The sequence below is a fragment of the Malaya genurostris genome, chromosome 3 (genome assembly GCF_030247185.1).
Source record: "Malaya genurostris strain Urasoe2022 chromosome 3, Malgen_1.1, whole genome shotgun sequence".
Classification (NCBI taxonomy): Eukaryota; Metazoa; Arthropoda; class Insecta; order Diptera; family Culicidae; genus Malaya; species Malaya genurostris.
Window position 1 is genome coordinate 215852116 of NC_080572.1, and position 10336 is coordinate 215862451.

The window sequence follows — 10336 nt, forward strand, 5'->3', positions numbered from 1 at the left end:
ATGGCTATTCCACGGTAGTTTCGAATGTTGGATTTTGCATCAGATTTAAATATTGGTACAAGGAAGGAAGATTTACATGCTTTAGGAAAAGTACATTTATTAAGTGATAAGTTAAACAGTAGTTGTAGTGGTAGTGTAAGTTCTTCAGGAAAATTTTTTAAAAATATTGGTGGTATACTGTCTGGTCCAGGCCCTTTTGAGGCGTCTAAGTTTTTCAGTGCTGTCGAGATTTCATGTTCTGATAGATAGTTTACAGAGATGGAGTTGGAAAATGTAGGTATGAAAGAGAAGTATTCACGGTCACGGTCAGTTTCTGAATAAGATGTATATACTTCTTGGAAAAAATTTGCAAAATGATTTCAGATTTCTGTACTATTTTTCCCTACATGTTCGTCGAGATGCATTTGAGATGGAAAATTGTTGCCTTTTAGTTTAGTTTTTGTGTAGTTAAAAAAGTTCTTAGGGCAAGTCTTTATTTCGTTTTCAATTTTGCGGTTGTATTCTTCGTGTGCTGTGTTAATGGCTATTTTGAGTTGATTGCATAGATTGAAGTAATTTTGAAGATGTGCGTCACTTTTTTCTTGTTTGTAAGTTTTGTGTGCTTTTTGTTTTCTATTTTTCAAATGTTTTAGTTGTGAATTGAACCATACAGGTAATTTGCTGTTATGATTTTTTCTTCTTCTTTTCATGGGCAAAGTTTCGGCTAATATTTTGTTTATAATGTGATAGAATTTGTTTACTTCGACGTCGACATTTACTTCTGTACTCAGTATGTTCCGCCAATTTACTATACTTAGTCTACACTTGACTTCTTCAAAGTCAATTTTATTGTATTCCGGCACTTCCTCATATTCCAAGTCGTAGGGAAGGGATGCATTGTGTGTAAATAATGAATATTCAATTGCGGTGTGAAATGCTTCATTTTTCCTATCGCTCATCCGGTAAAGAAGTTTGAGAATCATTGCATCTCATTGCCGCTTGTGAATCTTTAATAACTGAGAATTTATGATACTACCCCATGAACGACTTTCAATACTAAGAACAATATGAAAAAAATAATTTTCAACACAAATAGTACATTATCACGCTCGTCTAGGGTCTTTAAATATCATCTTCTTGAAAAACAAAATTTATCTAGACCGCTTACTAAGTATTTTTAGTAACACTAAGGCTGTGGACCATATCGCGAATTATTTTAACTTTTAGTTAAAATTTGACAGTCAAGCAGTTAGCAGTTTGTCGTTATGAAATATAACCCTGCCCTATAGCATGGTTATTTTTGGCAGTTCGACAGTTATTTTCCGACATTGAAAACAAATCTCTCAAAAAATTATTATCTTAGATCTTGAGTAAAAATTACTTCTGTGTAATATATTTTATACTTACAGTAAAAGAAGATAGTGAGGTTTCAATACATTGTCAAAAGTATTAAGTTGTTCTAGAAGTTCTTGTTACGTTCGCTGTATTGCAATCAATTAATCCAAATAACTTTTCATCTGTCAAACTTTTAATTGGGCTTTTGTTTTAGTTAAATTTGACTACTCGATGAAAAAATATTCGATAGTTATTATACCAAATTTTAGCCAAAAGTTCAATTCATTCGCGAAATGGTGGTCTAAGTGCACGAACATTAAATTTTCTCGATCATCTTCGATTGTCTCGTCAGTTATGAAGATGAATGGGTAAAACTTGAACATTTCATTTAAATAACGTGCACAAAACATTGGCTACACCAATTCGAAATGTTGCAATCCGATATTAAATAATAATGGCTACGTTTTTTATGGCCATAAGAATTGCTTGTACAAGATAAGAGCGAAATCATAAAATACAATTACATTATTTAAAAAAATAGTGATTTCTGGTGCAATTGCTCTACTACGTCATTAAATGTTTCCTACCAAGAAGGTGGAGCAAACGAGAGCAAAACAAACAAAAAATGTTAGGCCGCAAAACTACACAGTCCGTTTCAATGGAATAATGTGTCAATCGGTTCATTAGTCATTAATTTACTGATGAATGTCATATTCCTCGGTGGCGAAGAATCAGAAGAAAATCAGCCTGATGAAAAATTTTGTTTGTATATAGCCTTTACTTAATATATAGGTATTACTTATCCCCGTAATTTCCATTCTAGTTAATTTCATGTTATTTCTTGTTATTAATGGGTGTATCAATAAGTTCGTGCCGTTTTCTTACAGATGACGTAAATTGATTTTAATTCCAGTCATACTGAGTAGCCTTGTCGGACGTGGTTCGCACGGTATAGAAGTGGCTATTTTGATTTGGAAAACGAAGAACTAGCCGGAGGACCCCTTTGCAAACGCAAGAAAAACTTGCAAAATCACTTGAAATTACTCAGCCAGTCATTTGCCAATATTAAAAGCAACGAAAGCGATCCGAAAGGTAGGCAATTGGGAGCCGTATGAATTGAATCTTTGCTAAGTGCGAAACTAACTCAGTTTCGTAAAAACTGCTCGTTTGATGAAAATACCCTGAGTCAGTTTCAGTTTTCTCAACTGAAAACGACATAAGTTAAATGTTTTCGAACTGATTGAAATAGCTAAATCATATAAACGCATCTACAAGTGACCTAGTTATATGCGTTTAAAACTATGACACTAAAATTTGACGAAATTTTTATTGACATCCAGCTCCGTATAGTGAAAGGAATTTTCAATGCCAAAAAACTCCTAATGCCCCCATAACAAAATCTTCTATCGTTCATATAATACAAAAGAGAAATGTACTCACTTAGAAAAAATCATGGAAATTTATGTCTATAAAGATATAAAAAGAGCGTCGTAATTCATTTAAATTTACAATTCAAAGCATGTAAAGATAAATCATATAATAAATTTTACAGTTATTTTAGCTGCAGTTTACATCGATGCAGACACTAAAATTATATTTACATGTTAGTAGATGTAATATTGTGTCATCACCGAAGAAATTGAATTTACATAAAGCATAAAAGGGATCACAAATATTCGCGATTTTTTTATTAGTGTTAATATTTCAAATAAGGAATTGGAAACAGGTAAAATCTATTACAAAGGAGGCGCATTTCCTGAAGTTTATATTTAAAACATCACTTAAATAAATGTTTGTTTTTCGTTGAAAACTTGTAGGTGTCCACCTGAGTGGTAATACTCGATTATACCAGGCGCGTATACCGGGGTAGCGGGAGAGGATGGGAGTGGTTGGTAAGGGGTTCAAGCCCTTTCTTTCTGAGTTCGCGCCTGATCTATATCATTGCAAACCATTTACCAACTTACATTTTTAACAAAAATTCTATTGCGTCCAATGAATCATTTTCGATGGCTTCATGGAGCGGCGAATTCAGGGAACTATCTTGTTCGTTCAAGTCACCTCCGTGGTCATAAATGAAACTGAGAATGGCGACATCGTCTTTGGCAGCCGCCAAGTGTGCTGGCGTACGCCCGCTGGTATCCTTCACCATCAGCCGTCTGGGGTCGCCATCAATCAGTCGCTTGAATTCCTCCAAATCTCCATTCTGGGCTGCCTGTGGAAATGAAGAAGTCAAAGTATGAATTGATTAGATGTTGATATTCGCAGATAAATTCATTGTGGCTGAGAAAAAAAATTTGCTAAATATTGAAATGGTATTTCATGTTCAAAGAAAATCAACGAATTTATTGTTTGATTAGGTTAGCCTCAATTCAAAGTTCTGATCAAAATACTTTTCGTTGAAAGCCAATAAATACAATATTGATCACTAGATAATGATTTCAATTCGTCAGTTATTTAAGGGTTTCGGTTTCTTCTAATGTTGTTGGGCTTAGTGAAATTAGTTCTTTATTCAACCCATCATTTTAAGTTCGAGTTGGTTGTATGTAAGCTAAGCATGTTTGATGCAATTCATATTCTAAGTTACGTAGTGAATAGGCTTTGCAGGGTTGAGTTTGACTATTGTAATTCAGCAGACCTCGCAAACTATTTTTAGCGTTTAGAATCATTACATGGCTAAAGTAAACTATTTGGCTGGGATCAGGCCCATGCGCAGGGGGGGGGGGGGGTGGAATGAAAGATTTGTCAACAGCAAGTTCCATGAATAATAGAGTACTGTTTATATAAAAGTGCAAATAACTTGACTTTCCTTTTAAATTTTTGCACCTTTCCCACCTTTTGAACCCTTCTCCCTCCCATGAATCCCCAGCCCCCTTGATCCCCCACCTTTTTTTAAGCCCCTCCCCCCCCTAATGATTTCTGTGCACGGGCCTGGCTGGGAACATACTTGATTTGCAGAACTCTAGCTTGTCTCAACTAAATCCTCCAGTTTCTCTAACTCGTCCGGAGTACCCCAAGGAAGCAACCTAGGTCCGTTACTGTTCTTTCTATATTTCAACGACATATTACTAATTCTAAGGCCTGGATGTAAATTAGCGTATACTGATGATTTAAAGATTTATTTAATCGTTCGTAAGTATTTCGAAATGCATGATTATGTACTACCATCGTACCAAACAGCCAATAAGATTCGACTAATGTCATCGATAGACTGATAGTGTAATTCTGCAAGAACTCACAAATTTACCGATTTGGGTGTGCTACTTGATCAAAAGCTTATGTTTAATTTCCATCGATCGACAGTAATCGCAAAAGCTAATCGATAATTATGGTTTATCACGAAGATATAAAAAAAATCTGATCCGTACTATTTAGAAGCTCTCTACTGCTCTCTCATTCGGCAAATACTGGAGAATGCTTCAATTGTATTGGCGTGACCCGATAAATCTACCACCGTATGATGCTCGCTGCAAGCTGCTAAATGTGGAAACTTTTCAACGACGTCGTTGTATCCAACAGGCTGGATTTGTTGCAAAGCTTTTGAATGGAGAACAGTCCTAATCTATTGTCATCGTTATGCATCCGAGTGCCATACAGATCTCTGCACCATGGATCCTTCCTCGTACCTCGCTTCCATCGTACTACCTTTGGACTTTACGAACCGTTTACATCAATGATCCGCATTTTTACATCCACACGGATTAAAAATAGTTCATCGATATTATATAAGGTAAAATTTTATGTAGACTACAGTCAGATGGAATCAAACAATAAAAATAATAATAAAAAAATATGATCCTATTAAAGACTGTCCCAGAAAGTATGGACGCAAAGAAAAATCGCTGCCATTTCGCAATGGTTCAGAATCTGTCAATTTTTATGGCTGTTATTTACACTCTTCTCTAACAGTTGTTTATTCGTTTTCATTAGTTTGTTTCGAAATGCGTGGACTTTCAGCAGAACAACGTCGAAAAATTGTTTTTCAAATGATGCACAGAACGCGGACTGTCACTGAGAAAGATAGCAAAAATAGTAAGGAGTAAGTGAAAAGGCGTGCGAAATGCAATCAGGAAGTTCGGTGAGGATAAACCGAAAACGGGTCGAAAAAAAGGTCTTGCTAACCCTCAGTTGGATAAACGTATACTGAAGGCGTTCGAGCAAAAGAAGGAGGTTTCAGTTCAGGATGTGGCCAAAAAAGTGGGCACTTCGAAGTCAAATGTTTTTGGTGCTAAAGAACGTTTGAATCTTCGAACCTATAAGAAGCAGAAACAACCAAAACGTAGTCCGAAACAAAAAGCATCGATCAGGCCGAGGTTTCGAAACCTGTACAATACGATGGAAATTTGAACTGCATAATCATGGACGACAAAACCTACGTGAAACTCGATTACAAATCCTTGCCGGGACCACAATATTATACGGTGCAAAAGGGCAAGTGTTAAACCAGTCCGAGACATCAATCGAAGTCGAAAAATTTGGTAAGAAAGCTATGGTCTGGCAAGCAATTTGTAGCTGCGGTAAGATTTCGAAACCCTTCATCACCACTGCTTCAATGAACAGCGAAATATACATCAAGGAATGTTTACAAACACGACTTCTACCCATGATTCGAAGCCACAAGGATCCTGTTGTCTTCTGGCCAGATCTTGCTTCTTGCCACTACTCGAAATCAACGGTAGAATGGTATACTACCAAAAATGTCTCTTTCGTCCCAAAAGATATGAATCCACCAAATTGCTCACAACTTCGACCAATTGAGTAATTTTGGGCATTAACGAAGGCACATCTTAGGAAACATGTCTCGGCCGAAACCATTCAACAGTTCGAAAAAGATTGGAAAAAAGTGTCAAAACTTGTCGTCAAGAAGTCTGTACGGAATTTAATGAGGAACATTCGCAAGAAGGTGCGCCAGCTAGTCTACAATGGCTAAGTAGCAAATGTTGAGAATAATATTCTGTTGTTGTAGTCTAATATTATCAGTATATCGAATAAAATTTGAATATCTAACACTTGTGAATTATTTACAGCGAAATCAAAGTGCGTTCATACTTTCTGGGACAGTCTTTAGCTTGTGTGACTAAATTTGAAACTGTTTTGCTTATCAATACCGAATTCGACTGGGGGTAATTTAGTTTCCTCTTTTTGAAATTCCTTTGTATGCTTGAAATAAGCTTTCGATCAATGTTGTAAACCTTAAAGGATTTTATTTTAATGGATCGTCGTCGTCGAGCACCGTTTTCTAAAATATTTCTTGATATGTGGAAAATCTGAGATCATACGGCCCTGCCCTAAAACGTGATTTTTTAGATGGTAACCACGATATCCAAAAAAATACAATAAATTGATTCCAATGTTTAGATGTTGTTTCTGATAAAGCAAAAACAGCTTTTCCAAGAAAGCTTAATTTTTGGGTCATAGATCATTGAGGAACTAAGTAGGAAAGTGACTAGAGGAAAGTGCATGAGAAAAGACCTTGCATTTAAGTTGAGTTTAAAATTTTAAAAATAATTCAGTTTTGAATAATTAGGATTCTATTTGTAAGTAATATAACCAGTGTTGGTGATTACCGATAATTTGACAGAAGCTACTCGATATTTATCTATATCTATACAACATTTTCAATCCGGTAGAAGATGCTACAAGAACTCGTGTTTCTCAATGCATGAACCGTGAAAGATTTTTCTACATTTCTTCTCTCCACTTCATACTCTGAGTATTTCTCGGCCTTTAAAAAAATTACAGTCTGGTAATGAACGGTGCTGTGTGGAATTTACCAAGAGAGAATCGCAAGTTGACAATTATCGCAGTAAATCCAATCGATGATTCGACTTGATGATTCGCATACTAGGTTGCAATATTTCAAAACCCTTGTGTGGAGCTTTCACATACATTTTCATAGACACAACTTATACAAAGCTTATATACACATAGTTAGAATAAGCGGCAAAATTAAAATGATTCTATTGCAATTATCAACTGCCAATCGGATCGCGGAACGAGAATAATCGACCGTTTGTTGCTTTAGAGAGAATCCACACAGCAGCGTGCTAACCTTTGATTGTCATCGGGTCATCGGGAGAAATTCGCTCTCGCACTGGTGTCTATTCTATGTTAAATGAACCATGCCGGTTGTTTTTGTTTCTGCGATGATATCCGTCTCTCTTTGATGGCACTGATTGAATCGTGTGAAGAGTTGCTAGTGAGCGTTTTTTGATACGATAAAAGCCATCTTTGAATATAACCATAATTTCGGAAAATTTTCATCATTCATGACACTACAAGACCTTTGATTTTAACCTGAACATCGGTGGTACATCGGTTTAGTCATCTGCGAAAAATCGAAGACTTTTCCAGTTTTTGCGGTTTTTGTCTTTATTTTCCCGGTGCCTTCGGAAACCGGAACCGGGGCCCTGTATAATTGAAAGTATTTTATTTGGTAATCAACCAACAAGATATGCACACCAGACAAAAAAATTTACCAGTTTCAAAGAACTTACTTCACACACATACATTTCACGATTCCGACGAACTGATTCGAATGGTATGTGTACCATACTAGTGTACTCTAAACATGTTCAATGCCTTCATGCGAACAAAAAATGTTATGACCAAATTTCATGGTGTATTCATGCATTTTAAAACGAATACCTTGTACTACAAAAACTACATAACAAGCGAAGGCTGAATGAATGAAGTGAAGCATAAATTGATAAAGTTCATTGTTCTTTGCAAAAAGTCATCGGATTTCTGAGTTTATTGGTGTACATGAATTTAATTCAATGTTTATGCTGCTTGATTAATATTTAGTCACATCGTAATTTCAGTCACATCGTAATCAAGCAGAGAAATGAAGATAATATCAATCGCATCGGCAATCAATGAGCGTCCTGGTGAGTATAATATCAAGAGAATTTAAGTTATGACAGATCGGCTCTCAGACACTCAATATATGATGATTGGTAGAGCCTGGTTGGCAGCAGTCCAGTGACATCAACTGTCCAATCTTCGTCGTGCAAAGTTGCTCGTTGATAGTGACATTTAGCAGCTCTGATCATACACCGTTCGACTTAAAATTATCTAAACTACAGACTTTATTTTAAGTAGCATTGGTTGTTAAAAACTGGAAAAACTGTTTAAAAATTCATAGAAAAGATTGGCAAAAGATATGCCATTGTACAGGACTCGAACATGCGCGCCCCCAATCGCTAGTAGGGTGTGCTATCACTTTATTATTGAGAAATTGTGATTGGCACCAGAAACAGTTTCGTAGTTTCCGTCAGAAATGTGTCGAATTCTGCTAGTGAGTCTTCGTACAGCCAAAGCTGGAGGTGGGCAGTTAAAAAAATATTTTGAACTTACATCAATTGAACGGAAAATTACTCTACAGTTATTCCTTTTTCAATATGCTTTGAAAGCAAAACTAAGCGTTTTTGAATATGTACAGTCTTGTTTATTGAAAAATCAATAAAAATCAATTCTAGTTTAATTTTACAATTCTAGTTTAATTTTACATTGGTCATGGTTTTAAATCAGATTTCCGATTCAACTAATGTCTATTTCATATAGTACTATCGATTTACATGTCGTGTAAATTTCATTATTTTTTTCGTACCCTACTGGCTATTTGGAGAACGCAAGTTAAATTTCTGCTTCAGGGCATATCTATTTGCTAATTGTTTTCTACGAATTTGAAAAAAAATACATTTGCTGGCCATCAATGTTGCTCTAGGGAAAAGTCGGTAAAAACTACATGGTTTAAATGAAGCAATCAAAGTTAGTTTCATATTGGTCGAACTCATCGATGTAGAATTTCTTATCAAGTTAGTTATCAAGATAGAATCTTCAATTTAAAAATGAGAATATCATTAGGCACACGTGATATAAAATATTTTGATTGGAAAAGATAGAATGCCACGCATAACTTGAATCGATTCATGAATCATAAACTGGGAATCGAACTCAGTAGTCTATTCATATCGTGAATCTAAGACACGACAACTGGCTACTACTGTTATCCTCTGAAACCATTGTTTAAATGTTTTATGATGTATTTGAATGAGTTGGTAGATTTATATAAAACACACCCACTAAACTAAAACTTCTAAAAACTAAACCAATCCACACTAACTGAACTGAAGTTTCTAGCAAAATGTATTTAAATTTGTTTTAATATTTCCAATTAATCTCGAATGTTCACCTGCAAAACTAACTCCGGATAGAATCGGTTATTGTAGACAAGACTCCAGTTCGAAGGTATTTTCAGTGCTGCTGGAACTCCATGCCAACGTAGATTTTTGTGCATCATTTGTATGATTGATTTTTTATCGTACATGACAACTAGCACACCTACTTCTTCATTTGTCACTTCACTTCAATTCATTTGATACTGGCGATTCACTAACTCGAAACCTTTATTATGCCTTCACACCAAATGTATAAAATTGTGCACTAGATAATAATACTAGCAATCTGTTTGACTGCCATCACGACACTGAAGAAGATCAGTAAAGTGGTAAAAATATTTCTGATGAAATTGTACTGAACGTGAAAAATCTGACCGGTGACCGGTTTGTTGTTCTTGTTATTTGTCAGAATATTGATAATCAATATATAATTGAATCTAATTGGTTGATGGTTTCCAGATACAAAAACTTTGTGATTATAACCTTTGATGAATGCGAATTTTCGACATACTTGCCAAATATAAAACAACTGCTTTAGAACATTGACGTTATACAAGATTGAAAAACTTATTTTTTTAGAAAATAGCAGCTGGTCCTAGCTGGGTTTGATTACCAAGAGTATCAAAGTTATGAAAAAAGGAATATAATAATGGTGAAGGAATGCACGGCAATGTCAAATTTCTATCCATTATCAAAGTGCCATGGGAACTGGAAACGTCGCGCGATGATTAGAAAGTTCAAAGATAGTATTAAAAAAGTGATTAACTTTGCTCTCAATCATGCTCTGGCCCATGCTATCATATAATTACTCACCCCGGCAGATATGAGGCCGACTGTTGGAA

The 10336-nt window shown here is 35.5% G+C and overlaps 1 protein-coding gene across 1 annotated transcript; it reads right to left on the reverse strand.

The window, feature by feature from the left end:
* Window positions 1–3274: 3274 nt before the first annotated feature.
* Window positions 3275–9785, reverse strand: LOC131434197 (transient receptor potential cation channel subfamily A member 1-like). Its single transcript, XM_058600851.1, has 2 exons — window positions 9509–9785; window positions 3275–3526 (listed from the first exon to the last, which is right to left on the reverse strand). Exons 1-2 carry the CDS (start codon window positions 9641–9643, stop codon window positions 3275–3277), a joined length of 387 nt encoding a protein of 128 aa, XP_058456834.1. The 5' UTR covers window positions 9644–9785.
* Window positions 9786–10336: the final 551 nt, after the last annotated feature.